The sequence below is a fragment of the Serinus canaria genome, chromosome 10 (genome assembly GCF_022539315.1).
Source record: "Serinus canaria isolate serCan28SL12 chromosome 10, serCan2020, whole genome shotgun sequence".
In the NCBI taxonomy this organism is placed as follows: Eukaryota; Metazoa; Chordata; class Aves; order Passeriformes; family Fringillidae; genus Serinus; species Serinus canaria.
In genome coordinates, this window is record NC_066324.1 from 3,399,286 (window position 1) to 3,421,780 (window position 22,495).

At 38.8% G+C, this 22,495-nt stretch overlaps 1 protein-coding gene across 6 annotated transcripts in view; it reads right to left on the reverse strand.

Moving 5' to 3' along the window:
• Positions 1–3,727: 3,727 nt before the first annotated feature.
• The window catches only part of ASB7 (ankyrin repeat and SOCS box containing 7), a 30,386-nt gene continuing 11,618 nt past the window's right edge, over positions 3,728–22,495 (reverse strand). The window contains exons 5-7 of one of the 6 annotated variants that reach the window (XR_007778443.1): positions 16,666–17,271; positions 14,211–14,377; positions 7,349–7,439 (exon numbers count right to left, since the gene is read on the reverse strand). Coding sequence is in view for 4 of the 6 variants with exons in the window: in XM_050978498.1 (XP_050834455.1) it covers positions 16,523–17,271 (749 nt within the window). In the remaining 2 variants the exon portion in view is untranslated. The other 5 variants (XR_007778442.1, XM_050978500.1, XM_050978501.1 and 2 more) reach the window with 5 other exon arrangements.

Sequence of the window (22,495 nt, forward strand, 5' to 3'; positions counted from 1 at the left end):
ATGTGGCACCCAAACACAAACACACCAGAGCTCCAGGGAAGGTGTCAGGGAACCAGAAGAGGCCTGGGTTAATTTTCCCAGGTGCATTACACATAGGTAGGGACCAAAAAGCCCCATGAGCTTCAGTCATTTGTTCACAAGAGCAGGAGACATCAGGACTGGGCTCCATCCAGCTGGGAACCTGCTTTGAATGACCTTTTGGGGTCAGAAATTGTGTAACAGTTTTGGTATTTTCTCTCTCTGTGGCACAATTTTAACAAACCTGTAATCACAGCACTAAAAGATGGGAATGTGAGTACAAATCCCCATCCTTAATTGCTTTGCCTGGTTCAGAGTGGGAACTTTTAATTCAAGTCTTCCACTCATCAGGAGGGTGCCTGAACCACCAGAAAACAGTGATTTTTTTCTGGCTCACTAAGCATTAAATAACTCACACAAAGTTGAAAAGGAACAGACTCAAATACTCACACAGATTATTTTATATTAAGGACGTTCAAACTTCTAAGCCCAACAACCCACATACCAAACATTTCTGTAAGATCAAAAGGCACATTTTCTGCTCTCTCCCTCACACAATCCCACACACATCTAAACTTCACCCTCTTACCAAACATCCTGGGCACTTTATTTTCAGACTGACTGCTCTCTGAAAATTATTTGGTTTTGCTTCCTAGCAGCTATATTAAAACCCTTTTTGTGATGAGCAATATCCAAGAGAGCCAGGGGATAGATCTCAAGTTGGGCTGCTCGAGACAGACACAGCTTGGAAGTCATTTTCAGTAACCCACATTCTGCAGTTGGGTACCCTGAGGTTTGAAAATCAAGCATTAGATGAAGCTGAATCTAAATTTCTGCTACTCCATGCAAATGCTATAGTCAGGTGGGAACAGATGAGAACCTAAAAATCTCACTTGTATTGGCTTGTAGGTGGACAAGACATGGGCAGTAACATCTTCCAGCATCATCTTTGACTTCTCATGGACAAGGGCAGATCTGACCTAAGCTCCAGATCCAGAGCATCCAGAGGTGCTATTCAAACTCACCACCTTGTATTTTAAACACACTGTGAGTGCAGACTGCAAGCAGTCAGACACTCAGCAAAGAATGCATGAACCTGCTTTAATGCTAATGTATATAAAATTTAATCTCTAATGGCTTAAAAATTAATTCTTTAAAATAAAATGAGTTTACATTTCATTGCAGATCTACTTCAATCTGCTGTTTGTCAAGACTCAGAACTAGATACCAAAGTTTAAGTAACTCAAGCAAAGTTTTCAGGAGAAAAATAAAATTGTCTGCTGGTTGCTTAGAAAGTTGGCTTGAACTCCAGAATCCCTCCTAGTGCTCCTTCACAAAGTGTTTCGCAAAAACCTTCCAAAAATACTCTCCTCATTAGGCCAGAAAACAAGGAGCAGGACTGCAAGCTGACCATCCAAAGCAATTATTTGCTCTTTCACACCAGATTAAATGTTGAGTAACTACCACCTTCAGGAGTTACAATGGTCCAAGTCAGAAATGAGGACAGAATTTAGGAGAACACATCCATTCACTTCCAGTCACTCGTGACAGAAGAGGAAATGATCTATTTGGAGTCTATTAAGATTGCAAATAAACTCTATTTTTGCAAGTCAGAATAGAAGAGTTATGGCAAATTTTGTGGTCTTTAAGAATAGATGATTTTGCTGTAGATCAGTCACTTCCAGACCCACATTTTCTCCTAGAAGTATTTACTCTCATATAACCTACTGCCTATAAGCTTCTTTTCATTCACCTTTCTCACTCCTTTTAGGACCATTTAATTGATGCTGAGGGGTCTGTAAAAACATTGCAGCAGATAAAAGTCAAAACTGAGGGAAATCCTGACCCTGTAGCACCCATCACTCTCAAACCCACTTGTTTTAAGTGTACACCAACTCTACCACATGAGAAACCTGCAAGTCTGAACAAGGCTCAGAAATGCTTCCAGACCCTTTACAAGCACCTCTTGAGATGGCCAAACATCCTTCTTGCAAACATGACAACATTCAGAACTTACCTGGGACCTCACAAACAGCAGCTAGCAGCACTAGAGAGACCAGATGTGGAGGAAACAGCTGGAGCTGACTTCTTCACTAGTCAGCTGGAGACATCCCAATAAAAGTCAGCAGAGCTTTCGAGCCCAGTGTTTTGCTGCTCCAGCTGCACGTTGTGGCTCCCTGGGGGATGCACTGGCTGAAGAACTCCTGGTAGCATGGTTTCATAGAGCAGTGCCTATACCTGCTTTGTTTCTTATTGCCCTGGGATTAAATCACATGCTGAGCTTTACTTTGGCTAATAAGTCAAGGAGTAGAATCCTACAGCAGAGACTCAGTGTGCCAGTAATAAAGGAAAAAACAAACCTTAGTCTATTCCACTTTCCAGAACAGGATAAAACCTTTGAGGTAGTAGTAGCCCAAATCAAAGCTGAGGGGAAAGACTTGAGCAAAGAGAACTTAAATGTTTTACTCCAGCCTGTCTGGGAAAAGACACAGCAGAGCCTGTTCTGTGCTCTGATAATTTTTCTTTCAAAGGTTCTAATTTTTTGTTATTCACTATGGTAAAAACCCCCTATGTTTTGCCATATAAAATAAGTACACTTCTCTATCACCCACTTCTACCAATATATATAAAGATTGTATATTCTAAACACATCATTTGTCAACAGCTTGTAAATCAGGTTTTTCCAAGTAGTAACATTAGCCATTAATTGTTTTAAACTTCACAAGTGAACACTCATACAGGAAATATGATACATAAACAGGAACAAAGTCTTTAGCACAGCATTCAGTACAGCCCAGCCAAAGCCTGGCCAGTCTGCTAGGAACCAGCAGCAGCAGCTCTAAACACAACTGCTGGTTGAACAGTGAATGTTCTCCCAGTGATGTTTGTGAAGTTTGCTACTGAGCAATGGAAACAGCATTTTTTCCCCCTACTACCCTTTAGCAGTAATGTCTTGAAATCTTGTCTCCTTCCTCTCCAAATTTTTATAGTCCAAAATGTTACTGCAACTTTTGGCTGTACATTTTTCTCATGACTGAACCCAAACGTTCCAGTTTCTATTTGTGTGTCAGGAATATTCATATCCACCCCCCTTTTATATTAGTAGTAAATAGAGCCTAAAATGCAGCCTCTGTTTGGTCTTTTTTGTATCTTGGTCAGTGCATGAGCCTGAAGAGGAAAGGGGCACCTGTCAGAAAAGGCTGAAGTGGCAGTGCTGGTATCTGAGCAAGGCAAACCCAAGCACTCACAGTTTAGGAGCAGTTTGTTCCCCCTTCCAAAGCCCAGCTCTAGAGCAAGTTTTGTTTTACTGGGAGGGTGGGCAGGCCCTGGCACAGGGGGCCCAGAGCAGCTGTGGTTGCCCCTGGACCCCTGGGAGTGTCCAAGGCCAGGCTGGATGGGGCTTGGAGCAGCCTGGGACAGTGGGAGGTGTCCCTGCCATGGCCGGGGTGGGACTGGATGAGCTTTAAGGTCCCTTCCATCCCAAAATATTCTATGAGGGTTTTGTCCATATTTACTGGTAAAAAATCACATTACAACTTATGAGACATCTGAACTCCCATTTGTGGGGGCATTTGAGCCCCAAATGCGTTACAGAATCATGTACCCCAGAGGAAGGAACAGGAGTAGAAGAGACAGACAAACATGGAGAGAAAATATGTAAAGTGGTATTATGTTATTAAAACATTACATTAGAAATAAACAGAACATAAACCAAAAATAGGTTTTAACCAGGTTTAACTTTTTTCTTTTTCTTTTTTTTTTCTTTTTTTTTTTTTTTTAAATTCAAATTGACCAAAAGCAAAAACTTACATTGCAAAGGAAGAACAAAATACATGATGGTATTGGTAACACAGCATTGCATGGAAGCTGCACTTGTGGGCATATTTTTTCCTCCAAACCAGACCATCCTGGTAAAGATGCCAGATCTTTTCTTTTGCCTCTGGGTATTTATCTGAAGAGTTTGTCCAGATGTGTTCTCCTATGATTGCCAACCAGAGCCAGAAAACTGAATTTTCCATGCTATCCCAAGGAAGCCAGAGTTATTCCAAGCATGAGTGATAGTGAATTTAAAAAAAAAAAAAAAAAAAAAAAAGAAAGAAAACAAACCCAAAACAAAACAAACCCACTCGAGCTTTTCAAACTAACAAGTATTGTCTATAATGTAAATAGTTTAGAAATATGGTAATTAAATAATCTAAAAAACACTCTTACTCTGCTGTACATTTATAAACATAAATATTTACAAAAACTTTCTGCTTTGTTTTAAAGGATGAGGTTTGCAGTTTGTTAATGATCAGAGTCTTTTACTCATATTGATTCTTTGGTGTGTTTGCCAATTTTTTAAGGTTTATTAAAAGTGTTCAACCGTGAATTTTAAGGTAACGGAACGAGGCTACATCACAAGTCTATTATGCACTTCTCCTTCCACATTCTAGGCCAAATGAAAAACAAAGGTCAGTTTGTTCTTCAAAGTATTTGTGCACAATATTGAAAATAATAATAATTAAAAAAAAGACCAAATTCCCCCTTATTGAAATTTGGGTAGGATTATCAATGAATAATCCCACTTTATCTGCACTTGAGCACATGGACAACCAGAGATAGTGCACAGGACTATCAGTAGGTTCACAGCCACATGTGCTGTGGTGCTTTGCAAGAATTAAGGTGAGAAACCAGCTACAAGAGATGGCTAAGCATTGCAAAAAAGGGTGAGGGCTTCCCTCCACCCTGGGGAGAGGAGAGGATGAAAATTAATTTAAAAGAAAGGCTTTTTACTGGCCTGAAACATATGTGTGTTCCCTTTTGGATGTCAGTTACTTAAAAGAAATAACCAAAAAACAAACCTCAAACAATAAATAATGGAATTACACATTTCTTCATTAAATAGCATTCTTGTTACCAACAAAGTCTTTCATAATTTTCTTCAGTCACAGCAACAGACAGAACAAATAATTTGCTTTAATATAGATTGCAACTAAAATATACTCTAGATTACCTTAGAAAATATTACTGTAAAAATTCAGTGGGGAAGGACATTGGTTTAGACCAACTTACAAGTGTAGTGAACTAAGTCTGTTCTGTTTGTTTTTTTCTTTTTTTTAAAGAAAACAGTTTTAAGCTCCTGATTTCATGTCAGAAAATGGAAGATTTTGTTAAAACCTGCCAGTCTGCCCTGTGTCAGCACTGGAGAGCTCAAAGATTGGAATGGCTGATCTTCCCTCCACAGGGGCCAAGAGGTTTGAGCTATGCACTCCAGCTTACAGCCCACAGCTTGTCCCTGCTCCACAGATACAACCAGGAGGAAGCACCACAAGCTCTACAACCCAGTGCAGGGTGTTAGGCTGGACTTGCTCGCTCACACAGCTGAGATGTGAACTCCTGGTCACTGCTCCAGCAGCTGGACTTGAACCGGTACAAGCTGGAGATAAAAAGGTTCAACAGCCCATTGCCAACCCTGTGAGCCATGAATCTCCAAAATCCCTTATTGTCTGCAAACCTGATGCAATGCCAGGCACAATAGGGACAGCTAATCCTCCTTGCTTGCCATGGCTCCATGCACCCATTAGCAGTGCTAAGGTTCATTCTCAGGGAGCTGCAGTCCGGGGTTATCAAATAGTAAAAAGAACTAGCAGAGTTAAATAATATCAGTTTACCTGCCTTACCTTGCTTTTCCTATTTTTAACACTAAGTATTTTGAAAGTGACAGTGTAAAACTAAAAGCCATCATTGTTTCTTTCATCTCCCACTTGGGTTGGTGCAATTGCTACAAAAGCACTCCTACTATCAGAGGGGCTCTTCTGGAGCCAGGCAGATGCCAAAATAAAAGTAGAGAACACTGGCAAGAACCTTATGCTGAGTCTGTAATGCCTTGAAAATAAAGAGGGAAACAACTGCACATCTTGGCCCAATCTTTTGATAAATAAATTAATTTTTTCCTATGATCAGAAACCAAACTCTTCAACAGATCTTATAATACCTAGTTTGAAAGACACATTCAGTAGCCAGATTTCAATCCTCCTCTCAGTTTCTGCTTTCAGATTAATTGCAAAATTTGAACTTTCAATGTCAGTGGGGCTTGTCTTCTTACTTAATAACTTAGGTGCACTTCCTGCTCTCTAACCTGAAACAAACTGAATGTCAGAGCAGTCAAAAAAAAACCCCACCCCCCACTCTGCTTTTAAAACCAAAGGGTTTGGCCAATCTACCTTTTTTTTTTTTTTTTGGACATAATTTGGCTGAGAACCCGTAGATAAAATCTCAACTGAAAGTGAAATAAAGCAGGTTATACATTCATGAAATTCAGGGAGTAACAATGAACAGCAACTGCTGCATCATTTCTGTAATGTCATACCAACACTACAGGGAGGCAGCAGCTCCTGCTCTCACAAATAATGCACTGAGCCTAAATGAGGAGTAGTGGGGGAATCACACATCAAGGGAAAATACATCAGAGAGATTATTGCACAGGAGGCACTGTATGAGCAACAGAATACACTGGCTTCAAAAAAATCTAAATTTCTTTCCTCTTAAGTTAATGTAAAAAATACAGAGGCTATGCCTCTCTGTAGTGTATTGTCACTGATAAAAAGAGACTTACAAACAGCCCACTCAACAGGGAATGTTGGGAAAGAGGGCCTGAATTCTCTGGGCATCCCAACTACAGTAATTAGGAAAAGAAAAATGCCAAAAAAAAAAAAAAAAGCCAATTTGTAGACCCATAGACCCTCAAATTGAACAGGGTAACTGCATTTTTTTCCTCAATTTCCAAATTATATTCATACAGTACCCAAGGACAGGTCGATTATCCCCTCTTCCCTCTGTCCTGCAAAAACAAACACCTGGCAGTGACAGAGGTCCTAACAAACAGGGTTCTGGAGGTCTAGCTGTATCCTTTTGCAGGACTGGTGCCTTGATTTCCAGACTTTTATATTCTTGCATCATTGCTCAGCATGCCAACTCAAACCAAGCACTTCCCTCGAGGGGCTGCCTTCCATCTCCACGGCAAGTCTGCACACAAAATGTGAAAACAAACAGAAAACCAACAGCAATTTTTAAAATGCAATATTGTATAGAAAGCTTGGACCTTGTAAACTTGGACCAAGAAACCAAAAATTAAGACCTTCTAGCATGTGGTATAAAAAACCCAAGGAAGTGTATACCTGCCTTCTGACTTCACAGAAAAATCAGAATTTGCATAGGATATACTTTGTGCAAGGCAACAAGCCTCTTCAGTATCTGGAATAGAACTAAACTTGCTCACAGTTCCTCTCTTCATGGATCTCAGATATCATCAAATTTGTGTTTTAAGTAGTCTTTCATGACCTTGGCAATGGGTAGTTCATCAAGCAGTTTGAGGTTTTGAAGGCCTATACACTGACGGATTTTAATTCGGCATAGATCTTGCAAGTTTCTGGGCTGTCCTGAAAAGACAAAAGGAACACATAAAAATAAAATGATCACATTTTAAATGTATTTTAAGACATCATTTACTCTGCAAAATGACAGGGCTTTGCTGTTTCCTAAGAGGGAGAGGGAAGGGGAAAATGACAAGAGAATCATGAGTTAATACCTTTTTAATGAACTCAATGAAATCAAGGGATGAATCCTAAAAACATTTTTATATGCAAATAATTTTACTGATGCCAGTGTAAAGTGATTTCACCCATGTGAGGATTCCCACCAGATGGCAACATATGCATTAGAGAACAGCAGAACTCCTCCATTTAACTTTTTGTGGATTTTTTTTCTATCCTTGGGGAAAAAACCCCTCAGTCTTGCTTTTCTTTCAAACAATGAGACAGAAACTTCTAAGTTCAGCTGTAAGAGGACTAGGAAGTTTCCTCAGAGAGTGAGGATTTATAAAAGTTATTCCAGGATAGCTGTGGCAGAGTTAAAGAATGGGATTTTCTTTGCCTTCTCATGAAAAGATAAAGCCTTCAGGCTTTGGATGCAGCCAAACCCTCATCTAACAGAAAGGGATGAAAATGTGAATTAACCACTGTCCACAGAGGAAAAGCTTTACTGATATCACACTGTCCTAGGCTGTCCTTTCTCCCAGATTTGCCCTACACCAGGACAAATACAAACTTCAGCATTCCTGGCAAGGATTTTCCAAAATAATCAATTCTCTTTCAAGCTTATTCTTACCAGGAAGCTGCTCAAAATCAAACACCTTAAGAAACAGTTGAGGTTTGGTCCCTCTATCCAAAATAATGTCAGAAAATTTAATGAAGTCTTGTATCTGAATGAACCCAGCAATGGATCCCAAGGAAGAAAGAAAGAGAAAAAGAACAGAACAGGCATTGAGAAATCCTGCCCCAATAAACCCTTCTAGCTTTCAGCACTGGTGCCTTTGGGCCTTCCTAGCCCAGAGATTGCACACAGATCTATGTCTTTAATAGCTGTGAATAGCTTGCCCTTTGTAAATCTGTCTAGTGTTTTTTGAACCCATTCATACTTTCAGTATCCAAAACATCCTGTGGCAACAAATTTCACAATATAATTAGGCGTTGGCTGGAAAACTGCAAAGTAATTTTATTTATTTTAGATCTGCTTCCTGATGGCTTTGTTGCATGCCTGCCATTCTTTGAGTTACAAGGAAAATAATGAATAATTGTTCCCATGCCAGTCATGGTTTTACATACCTTTATATCAACCTCCATCCTCCACTCATGCTTGGTACCTCTTCCCAAAGCTGAAAACTCCAGCTAACAACCCCCACCATGGGAACCACTCCAAACCTCTGAACTAACTGCCTGCCTTTGTGCTTTTTCCTCATTCTGCTACAGCTTTTTTGGAGTTATTCCAGTAACACATCAAAGCTGTGCTAATCAATATTTTGATCATCAACTTAACTGTGTAAGCCTCTTTTTCTTAATTTTTTTTTTCCTCCAAGCCAAGACTTGGTTATGGGACCTGATGAATGTAAAATTGAAAATACTCAGCACCCTGAACAATGTAGGTGCTTCTGTTGGTATCTATAGAAATGGGCTGACAGACAGGTAGGGATTTTTAGACACTGGGATTTATCTTAAGCACTAAAATTATCCAGGGCAAGCCAGCAGAAGTAATGCATGAAAATAGTCTCAGTCTGCTTTTAAAGAAATTAGGTCTGAAATTAAAAAAACATGAAAAGTTTGAGTTCCCTTTATGTAAGTTGAAAATACTTTTATTATACTTATCGCCACCTAAATGTCAATTTATTTTTAGTTAAATCCTTCATCCATTACTTAGAACACAGACCAATGGTTACTTTATCCACCAGTGGTTTCTTCTTGGCAAATTTTTTTCCACCTGAAGGAAAGAATTTAGGCAACTCAGACAACAGCAGATTGTGCAAACTTCAGGGAAAGGAAAGTTATTTTGGTAAGAAACCAAGCAATCTTAATGGTGATAAAGAAACAGTTCTGATGCTTAAAAACAGGGTTCAGAAAGCAAAAGTTCACTGCAAACAGCAGCATTAGAAATAATAAAGGACTAGAGGGCTTTGTGTATTTTCTGGAGTAGAGTACACAATAAATCAGCTATGAGACACTGATTTCTGGTTTCAGAAATAAATGCCTTTTAATTAACATCCTACGTGGTTTTTGAGAACATAAAAGAACAGACAACTTAAAATACCCAGAAGAAATTGGTCATCAGTTAATTCAAAAAGACCTGATTATCAAAATGTATGACATTTTCCCCTGATAAGCCTAAAAAATATTTCCTGGGAACGTGTTAACAATGGACATTTCCAGTGTTAAGCACCAGTTGCTACATCTAGTGGCTGCTGGTGTCTTAGGTCACGCCTTGCAAATTCCAGGGTTATTAATGCATTTGTGATTTATTAGAAACGGTGTCTGGAACACTTACTCATTCTTGGTTGCATCTGAATGAAAAAGAAAAAAAAAAATAAAGGATTAAGGACCGATGTCAGTGAACCTTAGTTTGGCAAATGAAAAATGTTATTAGTAACTTGGCAAAGTAAGACAAGTTAAATGATGAATAAAGTTCTCTTTAAAAACGATTAGGAAGTTGCAACTTTGGTTATATCCTGCAGCACAAGTTTGGGAAGTTATTTAGGCAAATAAGCTGGAAAGAAAGAGAATTAAAAGAGAAAGAAACAAAAACCCCACAAACATGAAAGGTACGATTGGCCTAATTACCACTATCATGCAAAACAGGCACATAAAACTACTGATCACCTTAAAAACATCCAGCACATCCCTGAAGGGCCACCTTGCTGCTGTTATTCTGGATTTGCTCATGTGTTCACCAAATCATTACATGCTGCAGTCAATTTGTTTTGCAAGCTTTAAAGCAGTAATCAAATAAATTAGAAGTAATAATTACAGAAAAAAGAAGCACAGTTCATCTTTTGCCTTCCAGAGCTGGTGCTCTGTGCTGGAAGGGAAAGCAGAAATCCCCAAAAATGCAGTTCTTGTGTACAGTGTCCCAAACCTGACAGAAAAGCTTCTTCCAAACAGAAGAAATGTTAGGCATGACTTGAAAGAATCAAGAGGAATTGCTTTTTGATTTTTTCTAACCTAGATGCAGCAGGCTTCAGTATGTATAAAATTTAAGCATTTTCCTAAATCAGTTCTTCAGCTACTAACAAACTTTCTGAGCTTTCTCCCACTTAAATAATTATTTTACTTGAATAATGAAATGAGCCTTTAAAATTACTATTAACAGATCAGCCTTTGCTGGTAAAGCAAAGGAAAAAAAAACATGTTGTAACAGCAAGAAATTATTACAATTAATCTAAATTTCCACTCAAAACTCCATTCCTTTTCTTTTTGCAGTTTCAAGATTTTTCTGGTATGGTATCTGAGTTTGCTGCTGTATCCCACAGGCAGACAAAACTTCCATTTAGGATTTGCTATCTGGCCAAAGAACTGTGTCACTGTAAAAACTGCTCTGCATTTATAGCTGTGCCTTCCCTCTGCAGACAATGCTCCCCAAGAAATAAAGCACTAACTCACCCAGTAAGTCTATATTTAAGGACCATTAAGGCATATTTGTGATGCCTCTGACAACACTCTTTTTTGGAGACTTTAATCCAGTACTATAAAGCTGGAAAAGGGGAATCCCTCCCATTTCCTCCACTGCAGATAGAGAGCAAAAAAAAAATCCATGCAAAAATACAGTGCAACAATCATGAATTGACCTTTCTGTTACCCAAGAGAAAACTTGGGAATAACTGAAATTAATACACTGTAGGCTGCAAGAAGATCCCCTCTGATGTATTGTTCTAACTACTAGAAGAAAAGTACTCTTAAAGCAAACAATCAGTGCCATTGGTTTCAAGTGGATAGGCTGATTCTGAAGAAATTAAAAAATGAAAAATAACATCAGTGACATACTTCAGAAGCCGCCCACAGTTTTCTCTACAATATTAATGCATCTCTCTAAAAAACCTTCGAGTGGTATTTCTCAAACTGAGCCTCTGCCCCTCCTGGGAATTCTGAAAGGCTGAAAACAGTAGCGAGAAACCATTTGGTAATTTCTTTTTAGCTACAAAGGGAACTTAAAAATAAAAATCTTCTGAAACATTTTACAAAATACGTTGAAACCAGGCTGATGTATGCTGGCAACAACTCAGCTCCTCTAGAATATCAGGAGAAGTATTTATTTCTGCAGCAAGCCCTTAAACCCATCCCTTATTTCACAGCAGTGAGGGAATGCAGATACTGCCAGCAATTAAACTGAGTTCTGAATTTTTTGAGGGGGGGAAATGAAACAGATAATTGAAGTTATCAACTGGAAACTCACATCCAGTAGCCACAAAGCACAAAAGGGAGGAGGATGCACAAAAATGGGATCACAGGGAAAGGCTGGGATCACCTAAGGGGGAGTGATGAGGCTGAGCCCAAGGGGAACTCGGCTGCTCAGAGCAGTAGGTGTAAAGGTTAGGAAATGCACTGCTTGTACTCTGTAAAAAACAACTGCAGCAGAATTGGACATTATTGGAATAACTGCCAGCTTTCAAAACATCATTAAAAGCTAATATCAAAAATCTATAGGTCTAAAATATTAATATCAGACAGGCAGGGATTACAGAGTGTGGGATTACTGAGTGTGCATTGAGAGCGTGAACAAATTCCTCCAGCTCAACAGGACATGGAGAGCTTTTTAACTGGATATCACACAAGCTATTTTAAAAGTTCTAATTTAATTTTGTGTTCAGTATGTCTCTGCTAGAATGTCTGTGCCTGACATATGTTATCATTGGTCTCTGAAAAATAATTCCCCACAATGAGTTTTCGATGTCTATTAAATTTCAGTCTATCTGGCACAGAAATTATGTACTATTTTGGACTGCAAATTCCTATATGAAAAAGCAGAGTATCAGTAAGGCTCAATGTTATACTTAACAGGTGTATTTGGCAATGAAATTAAGTTCTGAATACGCTCGCAAAGGTATTTTTTAAAAAAACTTTGTGACATCTCTGTAAATTCAGTCTCACTGAAATTGCTATGGAAATGCAGCTAAGAATTTCAACACCATAATGTTTGTCTATTTTTAGGAGACAGTAAGTAAAGTGCTCTGAACATCAAGACAGGCTTAAGATGCATTGTTATGCTATTTTGAAATTATTTTTGCAGAGTAGAGCATAAGTGTACAAATGGGAGTAGAGCATGGCTGTACCTTAAGTGCCACATATAAAAAAATCTTTAATCTTTTTTTATGAAGGCCTCTTAAAAAAGTCCTTCAAAGTAAATAACTTGTATGCCTACACAATATTATTCAACTACTTAATACAGTCAACTGTAGAGTAGAAAATGATAAAATAATCCCCGTCTCCCGGTTCCCTGTGTAACTGGATGACAAAGCAGACCTCAATCATCACTGCAAGATTTCCAGCAGCACCCAAGGAAACAAGTAAAGCCTGAGATTCCAGTAAAGATCTGCTATGTTATTGCAAACATGAAAACACCATTTCCTTTGCAATTATCATGAAATAAAATATGTAGAAATCTACTTAATTCACTGTGACACTTCCGTATTTATAAAAGTTTAAACTATGCAGAGAGAAACTTTTTAAATCTTCTTCCAGTTAAAAAAAATAAAACTCTAGTGAAAAGTTATTTTGCTTTGGCCAAGGGATAAAGACAAAGGATGTATAGGATTAAGGATTTCCTTACCAGAGCTTCTGTCTCAGTCATTCTGTATATTTACAGTGCTATATAAATTTAAACACAAAATTACACTTTCCAGTCAAAGCCAAAGAACTGCCCTTTGAAAAATTAGAAAAGGAATGTAGCTGAAACATTTGCAGTTAAATTCACTGGGTGACCTTTAGATGCTGTTCCAGAACTGAACTGGGTTCTTTGGTACCTGTTTCCACACCAGCCACATCACACTGCTCTGGCCAGACCATTTCCTGAGCTCTGCCTCGACACAGACCAGCAGCTCCTCACAGCCTCTCCTGCTCCTGAGCTGAACACAAATTCAATTAAAGGGGGGCTATGGGGAAGGGGAAGTTTCCAGGCTTTTGTCAAATTCCCTTATTTAAAGATCCTAATTGAAATTTCTAATATCTTGAAGTTTAATTAAGCCCTTACATATTTTTCTAACGCTTGCATTTTTTCTACCTCCCACATGCATTTTATAAGTTTTAATATTCTCAAATCCCATTCAACTTCAAAATAAATAATTTCATCCAGGGCTGTGACTGCACACTAATTTTATAAATATATACACTACCAATAATAGTCTCTATGTATCTCTGTCTTTCTATATATCATATATATGCTTCTCTACTTTAATTTGCATTAGTGCATTCCAAGCTTAACACATTAACACTCCTGAAGAGGCAGGTTCAGACCATGTGAAAATGGAAACATTTACACTGCTCCAAACCAACTCTTTATCAAATGATCTCAGGTACTATGGTGGCTGCCAATAAATGTTCTTTGAAATAGGAAAGTGTAACACAGATAAGGAGAAGAAGGTGATTAATAAATCACTGAGCAGTTTTCACCCTCAGTATTTTTTTTTCCCCAGGGAAACTTTGCTGATTTTTGTATTGTAAAAAAGAGAGAGGGGAAAAAGAAAAACACACAAGTCTGAACACCAAGTCAACAGCAGACTCATGGTCAAAAACTCTCGTTGTTCCCGACTTCCAGCTTTGTGCTTAAATACTGAAACACAACTATAGAATAACTTCCTCTTGGAATTATTCTAGGAGCAAAGGAATCTCTACCTGTAACCAGGAAGAATATCAGACCTTCAGGGTCAAACCCCAAAATCCAATATCTTCTTGCAGACTCTCAGGGCCAATACTGAGTATTTCTGAGAGCTTGGTTTCTTGCCTGTTATTCCCAACCGGGGACCTGGGCTAAAGGCTGCCATTATTACCGATTACAATACCTACCAAAACAAAAAGAAATTCACAAATGATGTTTTCTGAGAAACTGAAACTGTACAAATACGTTTTCCAAGTATAAAAAAAAAAATTGCTACTCACAGCTTACATGTAGACTACTAAATAGTATCCCATTTATATGCAGCATGTAACTGCTTTCACTTGAAGACACAGATTAGTGTGATAACTTTGATATTTAATATCTATTAATCTTTAGCCTTAAAAATGTTAATCTACTGGAAAAATATAAACTATTTCCTGTTTTACTATCAAATATACTTTTCAAAACTTCAGATGCAGATATAAAACTTACAGCTATGGATTTCTATGTCAATCACTTACTGTAAGATTCAAATAAACTGAAATGCCCGTTAAGCCCCACGAACAAGACACTGTTGCCAACCTCAGAAGAGCTTCAGGAAGAATTCCAACAGAAGAATTGTCCAAAAATTTTGTAATTTTTTTTTCTAGAAAATACATATAGCAGTAGACTCATAAACAAGATTCTTCCTCAAAGTACTACAGCATGAGATCTCAACAATTCCCTGTACAGTCAGACTTAACTGGGAACTCCACTACCGAAATGCCAGCTTGCTCTTTATCCATCTCATCTCTTATACAGCATCTTATTAAAGTAATTATTCATGAAAAGCAGGCAAGACAGTGTTTGGATATTTACAAAAAGGGCAGCAGAGTTTGTTTACAGTGGTTTGTAAACATATATTGATAATTATTTTGCTCAGAAGCAGAGAGGTGTTTTTGTCAGCACTGCTTTCCCAGTTCTCCCTCCAACAGCACAGAACTGGGACAGTTCCAACACTGTTACACTGGCCACAAATTAAAGCTACTTTTTTGGGGTTTTTTCAGCAGAATTTACTTCTCACTTAACATTAAACCCTTAAGGTATGGAATCTGCCAGCTGAAAGTTACAGTACCTGTTTCCTTTGGTCTTTAGACACTGAGGATACAGGGGAGCAGCCTAAGCTTTCATGCTTACTGATGCATCCTAAGACTGAAACACTGCAAGTCTGGATATTATATCATCTCCTAAAATCCCTAAAATCCCTGACACTGCAACTATATAGTGAGAGGCTTCCAAAAAGGAAACCAGAAAGAAATGCGTTTGAACGAGAAGGGGCAGGCAAATTAAACCAAAATTGCTTAATTGCTTGTATATCTTATTACCAACTTCCACCTTTCCAGAAATTCTCTTTCAATTTCAGATATGAACAAAATCAACACCACAAATCATTATAGAAAAAGAAAGGAAATTCCAAATGCTTATTTGTGTCAGCTACTGGCAACAAATCTCAGCTGATTCACTTCCAGCCCACACTGACTTTCAGTTTCTTTACAGAGTATATAGGTTATCTAATTCTCATTAAAAAACTACCATAATAAAAAAATAAGAGGAGCTGTAGGGGACAAAAAAGGATATATGAAACACCCCATCCTCTGTAGGGCAAAGATCATTCTAGATGGATGATAATTTACCAGGCCATCTTAACATATTTGAATTGGCAAACTCTGCCAAATGCTTATCAGCAATTCCTAAATGCTTTAGGAAATACTATAATTATGCAACGTTACTACAGCATTCCATGTTGAGAGAGGAAAACTTTCAGTAGATCTAGTACACCAAAAAGTGGGAATCAAAAGTGATCTGGAAATTCGGAGCCCAATGCTTTTTCTAAATACCCGAAGTCACGATGAGTTAAAATCTCTCGTATTTCAAGGACATTAACAAAATTAAATCAAAGCTACACAGCACATGAAATCCCTTCAAGTTGCAGGAATGAACTGTGGCATTTTTTTGTCTGGTTTAAGGGAGGGAAGGAGGGAATGTGGGAGAACACAAAGCAGCCAAAGCTCTCTTCTGCCCTAGTTGTAGTGCAGATGAAAAAGCCATCAACTGCCGAGGATTTGCATGGCAATAAAAAAGCAAAACAAAAGACACTAAAAAACCCCTAAACAAACAACAAAACCAAACTCAAAAATCTCACGTGCTAAGGCCAGAAATAAAATGAGATTTTACAGTTCACTCTTAAAATGAATGCTTCCCGTAGATATTTAAACAAAACTAATTTAAATGAAGTACACTTAACATTAGCTCCTTTGCCGAGTAAGAGTTTCCCAGTATCACAATCCCTTCACCTTCCCAGAAATTTTCTAGTGCATTTAAAAAGCATCAAGGGGCAGACAAGAAGCTTTTTTTTTTTTTCCTGGGGGCTAAATTCAAAGAAGGCTTTTAGAGGACATTGTGTCCTGTGATTAACTTCTCTTACATACATACTTGTCACTTCTTGTAAGAAATCCAGACAGGGTCGGCTACTTCCAGAAATACTTATTGAAACAGCCAGTGGGGTCTGTCCTTCATAGTTCCTTGTGTTAGTGTCTGCTCCGTAATTATACAACATTTGTGCACAAAGCACATCATCTCTAAGAGCAGACAAGTGCAAGGGTGTCTGTCCATCTTCCAAGCGCCCCAAGTTTGTATCGGCCCCTCTCTGGAGGAACATTCGGCAGTACGAGTGATTGCTTTTGATCACAGCGTATCGCAACAGGAAACCGTTCTGAATGTCGATGTTGGCATTGTGGTCCAGGAGGATTTTCACACAGCTTGACCTCTCCCGGATAATGGCCAGCTGGAGTGGTGTAGTACCTTTATCACTGAGCGGATCAACCTCAGCCTTGAACTCCAGGAGGAGCCTGACAAAGGAGTCTCTGCCGTAGTGAGCAGCGACGTGCAGGGGAGTCCAGCCGTCGTTGCTCTTGGCATTAATAATGTCACTCCTGTAGTCGGATTCCAGCATCAGGCGCGCGATCCTCGCCCGGCCGTGCATGGCTGCGTAATGCAGAGCGGTGAAGCCTCCGATTAAGTCCTTAACTGTGGGATCAGCTGAAGTTAAAATAAAATTTAAAAATAATTAGAAGGCGTTATGGTAATCTGGTGTTGGGAAAAGAAAAAAATTTAAAAAAATAAATTCAAAGAATAATTGCTAGTCTTTCCAGGCACAGCATGACAGGATTTTTTGTACTTCAAACTAATTCTTGATTTCATGAACATGCTATTTTTAAGACAAAGTTAGGAAAAGAATTTTTTTTGTAACTTGTTCTTAAATACAATTTTTTCTCATACATATGTTTCCATTTGACAAATACTTTTCCACATCTTCCTAGCACTCTTAGGAATTAATTACTAATTACTCAAATCTTTCTGTCCATCCAGTTTTCCCCCAGCTCTACAATATTACATTTCTTTCTCAATGTTCAACTTTTTATTTTCCCTTGTGTTGCTTCTTGGTCTTAAAAAGAAGCATGTGTAGAAACATCTGCTGTCCCAAACTGCGGATGTTTTGTGGTCTGGCAGTATTGTATTGTTTTTAGGGTGTAATGCTGTATTAGGTAAAATGTTTCTCTGTGGTCTGCAGGATTTCCAAAGCATGTAGGATATATGTTATTTGAGATTATCTTGATAAGGTCTCTTTTCATAGATGATGAATCTGTTTAGAACCTGTTCTGAATTTATAGTTTCACAAGAATTCAAGAATGTAAAAACCCACTTCTGAAAGGAGTCAGATAAACTGCTAGTGCAGAGTACAGGTAATTACAGATTTATTTCCCCTTCGCACAGCACAAACACTCAGACTGATTTATTAATTTAAAAATTAAAATAATCCAATCAATTTACCTAATTTCCTCAGGACACCCAAACTTGTTAAACAAGTGACTAATTAATTACCCAAGGCAAGGTGCCATTTCTCAGCTAGAGAACAAGCCAGGCTGTGAGGTTTCTCCTTCCACCATCCATGGGTGCTGCTGTTGGACACTAAAACTACAATGTGGAAGCCTGAACACGTTCCCAACCTCAGTTAGATCCCATCTGCACCAGAAGACCTGTTCTAAGTTCAAAACACAATATTAATTGCAGGCTACCCTAGACTGAACACACCTGAACACACAAAGGTGCAAACACAAAACAGAAATAAGCTGCCCAACCCACTGTGATCATATCCAGATAACACCAAGACAGATATTATACCAAAATGAAAAGACTGGAAGAAAGGAGTAGAGAATACAGCTGCAAAGCTGATCCAGCAACTTAAAGGATATTTCTACACGGAAAGAGAAGATGGAGAGGAAGGAAACAAACTAACTAACAAAAAAAAAACCAACATAAAAATGAATGCAGCCTGGCTACACAGAGAAATAAGATGAGAACTGCCTCTAGTGCACAGAACAGGAATAAACATAGAAATAAGGGATATGTTAAGGAAAGTTTAGTTCCTTGCTAGTGACAGTTTTCCTAATCTCCCATGAAAAGCAGAAGTTTCAGTGCTCTGAAAAGTCACACTAACCTGAGCTGAAGGAATGAATGCAGCACCCAGAACTCAGCAGGAAAATGCAGCCAGTGACTGAATGGGTGTTCTTAACCTGCACTGTGATCATGTCCAAAATGCAGCAAAGAATCAGCACAACCCACACATAGATAATATTTCAAAGTGATGCTGCTCCCAGGGTCTCATTCTTCACAATAGCTCAGACTATTCTACATTGACTTCTGAGTGGTGATAAATAAAGTGGGTAACAGGCATGAGAACAAGCAGAGGGATGGTACAATCTGAGGGGCAGAACTGGGGACAAAGAGGGACATGATGGGAAGGAGACAGCAGCAGGCAGAGCTGTCTTCCACCAGAAACCATTTTTAAAAGAAATAATGTTTCAGTTGTACCTTCTCTCTCCCACACTGCATAAGGCATGCAAGGCATCATTTCAACCCCCAAATGGTGCAGGTCATTGCCAAAGCCTGGTTAATCAGTGCCATTTCCAAATCCAAGCAGATATGGCCCAGCTTTTGTAGTGCACCTATATGCACTGGCTGGTGTAATCCAAACCAAACAACTTCCTTGCAACAAAAGGCTGTCTTTTACCTAGAGTTTTAAGCACTTTTCCACACCTTCCTTACTACCAAATATCATTGCTTTTGACCACTAAAGTGAACCAAAAAATTACTAAGTCATGTAAGATAAGTTTCTTAAGAAGGATAGGAAAAAAAAGCTTCAGAGTTGGGCAACCAAGCAACACAAACAGCCAACCTTTCCATAACAAACCCCTTAGAAAAACCTGGTGAATATATACTGTAATTCCCATTAAGACTGTGGATTTCTAGTGAGCCAACAGTCTGCCTTTGGATTAGAGAAACAATTTTAACAGGATCGAAAGGTCCGTTGCTATTCCATTAATGTCCTGCTGCCACCTCCTGGAAAACTTCTGAATTTCACACGAGCTTTTAGCAGAGGCTGGAGCTGCATGAAGTTGCAAACGAATTCCAATCACTCAGATGCTGTCTTAGTAAAAGTAACACCCCAAAGCTGATGCTCCTATAGAACTTGTGCTGCTGGGGGGCTTTTTTCTGATTTTTCTAAAATTTTCAGTATTGGCATCATGTTGTAAAGCAACTGTCTTCCCCTGGAACATGAGCAAGGTAAAAATGCATTGGGAATGACTCTGTTAACCTTTTAGAATCTGCAGTGGGGTGAAAACTACCTGGCAGTTTTAGCTAGAAAGGGATCAAGCCAGCACCTGCCAGCAGTTCTCTATCTCATCTCCATCCTGTCAAACAGTTCTTTCATTCCAAGCTTCCCATTCACATGGGGAGAGCAGATTATAGAAACATGAACAACTGCATTTGGTCACTTCCAATGGTCTCAAATATGAGACAAAATATAATGGCAGAAGCCTTGAAAAGCTTATCAAGTGTTCCAATTGCTGCAATCAAGCTTACTCCAGACAGAAAATCTGAAGCATTGAATGATACTGAGATTGTTTTATTTCATGTGAAAGTTGGGCACATAAACTAGATATTAAATCGTTATTTAATAACTACTGCTGATAAAACTCTTTCTAATACTGCAATCTAGAGGATATACAGATTGATAAATAAGACTGATATTTCAGAATTTCAATTTACAGCTCGGTGGGAGAGTTTTCCTTTTTCCTTGACACCTTCCTTAGGTCACTCTATCACAGTAATTGGGGAAGCCAAGAAAGCAGTGCTTAAGCAATGCTTCTGGCTTCACTGAGTACTTCTATTATTTCAAGCTTATTTCCCTCAGCTAGGGCTTAATTCTGACCACAAGGTTTAGAAGCATGGCTACATGCAGCTTCTGTTTTGAATTTCCTAAGATAACACTGATACAGAAGATGTCCAGGAAAGCATTACTGCTCAGAGACAGAAGCACTTTAGGAGCTTAGGGGGGGTGAGCACTTGGCATGCTCTAGATCCTCCCAGATTCTGCTTGACCTTACTAAAATTTAGATACCTTGAAGCCAAGACTAAAAATAAATAAATAGGGCTGCTTGGCTACTTTCTCTTACTATTTCATTTCTAGGAGCTTTAGTGAATTATTTCCTCATTTTAATATGAATAACCAGAGAGTGTTCAGTTAATATTGAGAAGGTATCACCAAGGAAAACTGGACACTTTCAAGATTTTAGCTTGTTGTAACATTAATAGCACTGGTTGGAAATTAATTAAACATATTTCTTGTCCAGTGTTGGATTGTCTGTCTCTATATGTCATATTAAAAATTTACAAAGTACACTAAAGGGAAAAAGGGCTTGTTTTACTAGATTACTAAAAACTACACTCTCTGTCTTGGTGTTGCTTTGTGACTCCAGATTGTTTTCATGGGTGGGAAGAGATGGCTTCATAGAATATTCACTTTAATAAAATGAGACAAATACACTAAGAAAGTCAAATTCACTATTTCTTATGAAAACTAAGTTTCTCCATGGTTATGATGAACTTTCTGCATTTCACCAGTTGCTAAATAATATTTGTTATCTGACTTATCCCCTCTGTATCTAGTTGGTATTTCTGCTGGCTTCATCCTTTAGTCTGGACTGTTTTTTCTGCATTTTCCCCATCTATCTGTGTCTCCTTCCTCAGCAGATAATAAAAAGCTTCCTGCTGTTCCACCACCTCCACTCCAATCAGCCAATCTGCATGCACAACACTGTCCTCTGGCTCTTTTCTTTGCTGGTGAGCAATGATGGAAGAGAAAAAGCAAAAGCAGGAGGCGGACAGGTCATGACTCCCATAAGAATCTACTTTTTATTTCCAGGTCAGTGACCAGATTCCTTCCCAGCCTTTATTAGCCCAACTCACCCTCCATCCCACTAGCAGGCTATGCTGGGAGCCTTGCAGCACCTCAGATCTGAGGCACAGCACTCTACCCTCAGCAACAGCCCACTGTGGTTTTCCCACCCCTGTTTTCCCCATGAAAATATTCCCAGCTCTGCTCAGCTCCATCATCCCTCCAGACAGGCACAACCACCACCAGCCACTCCTTCCTTCCCATCTCAATTCCCTCTTTCCCCCAGAACTCCACAGGCTCCCTCTCACTGCCAATTTATTGCCAATATATAGATCAATACTCTCTATTTTACCATAAAATTCACAACAGAAAAGGACTTTTTCTTTCACCCCAGTATCTTTTTTTTTGTTCCACAGGGATTAAACACCAGCAGCAAAACAATTCACTCCAGAGGGAGAAAAGTAGAGACCACGTGAGCAAAGGTAGACACAAACCTCTGCCTAATGAGGGTGGCATGATTAACTCAGCTTGTAAGAGTCAACTCACTTGCTGCTTAATAACTCATTTGTGACATTATTATGTGATAAATACTCATTATTTTTATGCCTCTGTTTTGAGGGAAAACGAGGCAAGGCAGCAGGCAGTGCCAATTTTGGGGAGCAAGGCTCAGCTGCAGGGAAGCTGCTGTGGATGACTAAACCTCACACTATTTGTTACTCAACTTTCTCAGCCTGGTGATTCAACTCCAAGCTGCCTCAGGACAAAGGTGTTTCGTTACTGGCAGTTTTCATGAGGCATCACATTCAGCTGCTACTTTGTATGGGAAAGAGTAACAACAGAAATAAAAACAAACCACTGCGTCAGCAACTATGTATTATCAAAACCTAGAAAATGAAAATACATAGGAATATAGAAGGGATTGGGGGTTTTTTATCATCTTTAAACTTACAGATAAAAAGTTAAAAGCAATGTATGTGACTTAAAGCCTTAAACTTTTGAAGGCTTGAGATTATCTACATATAT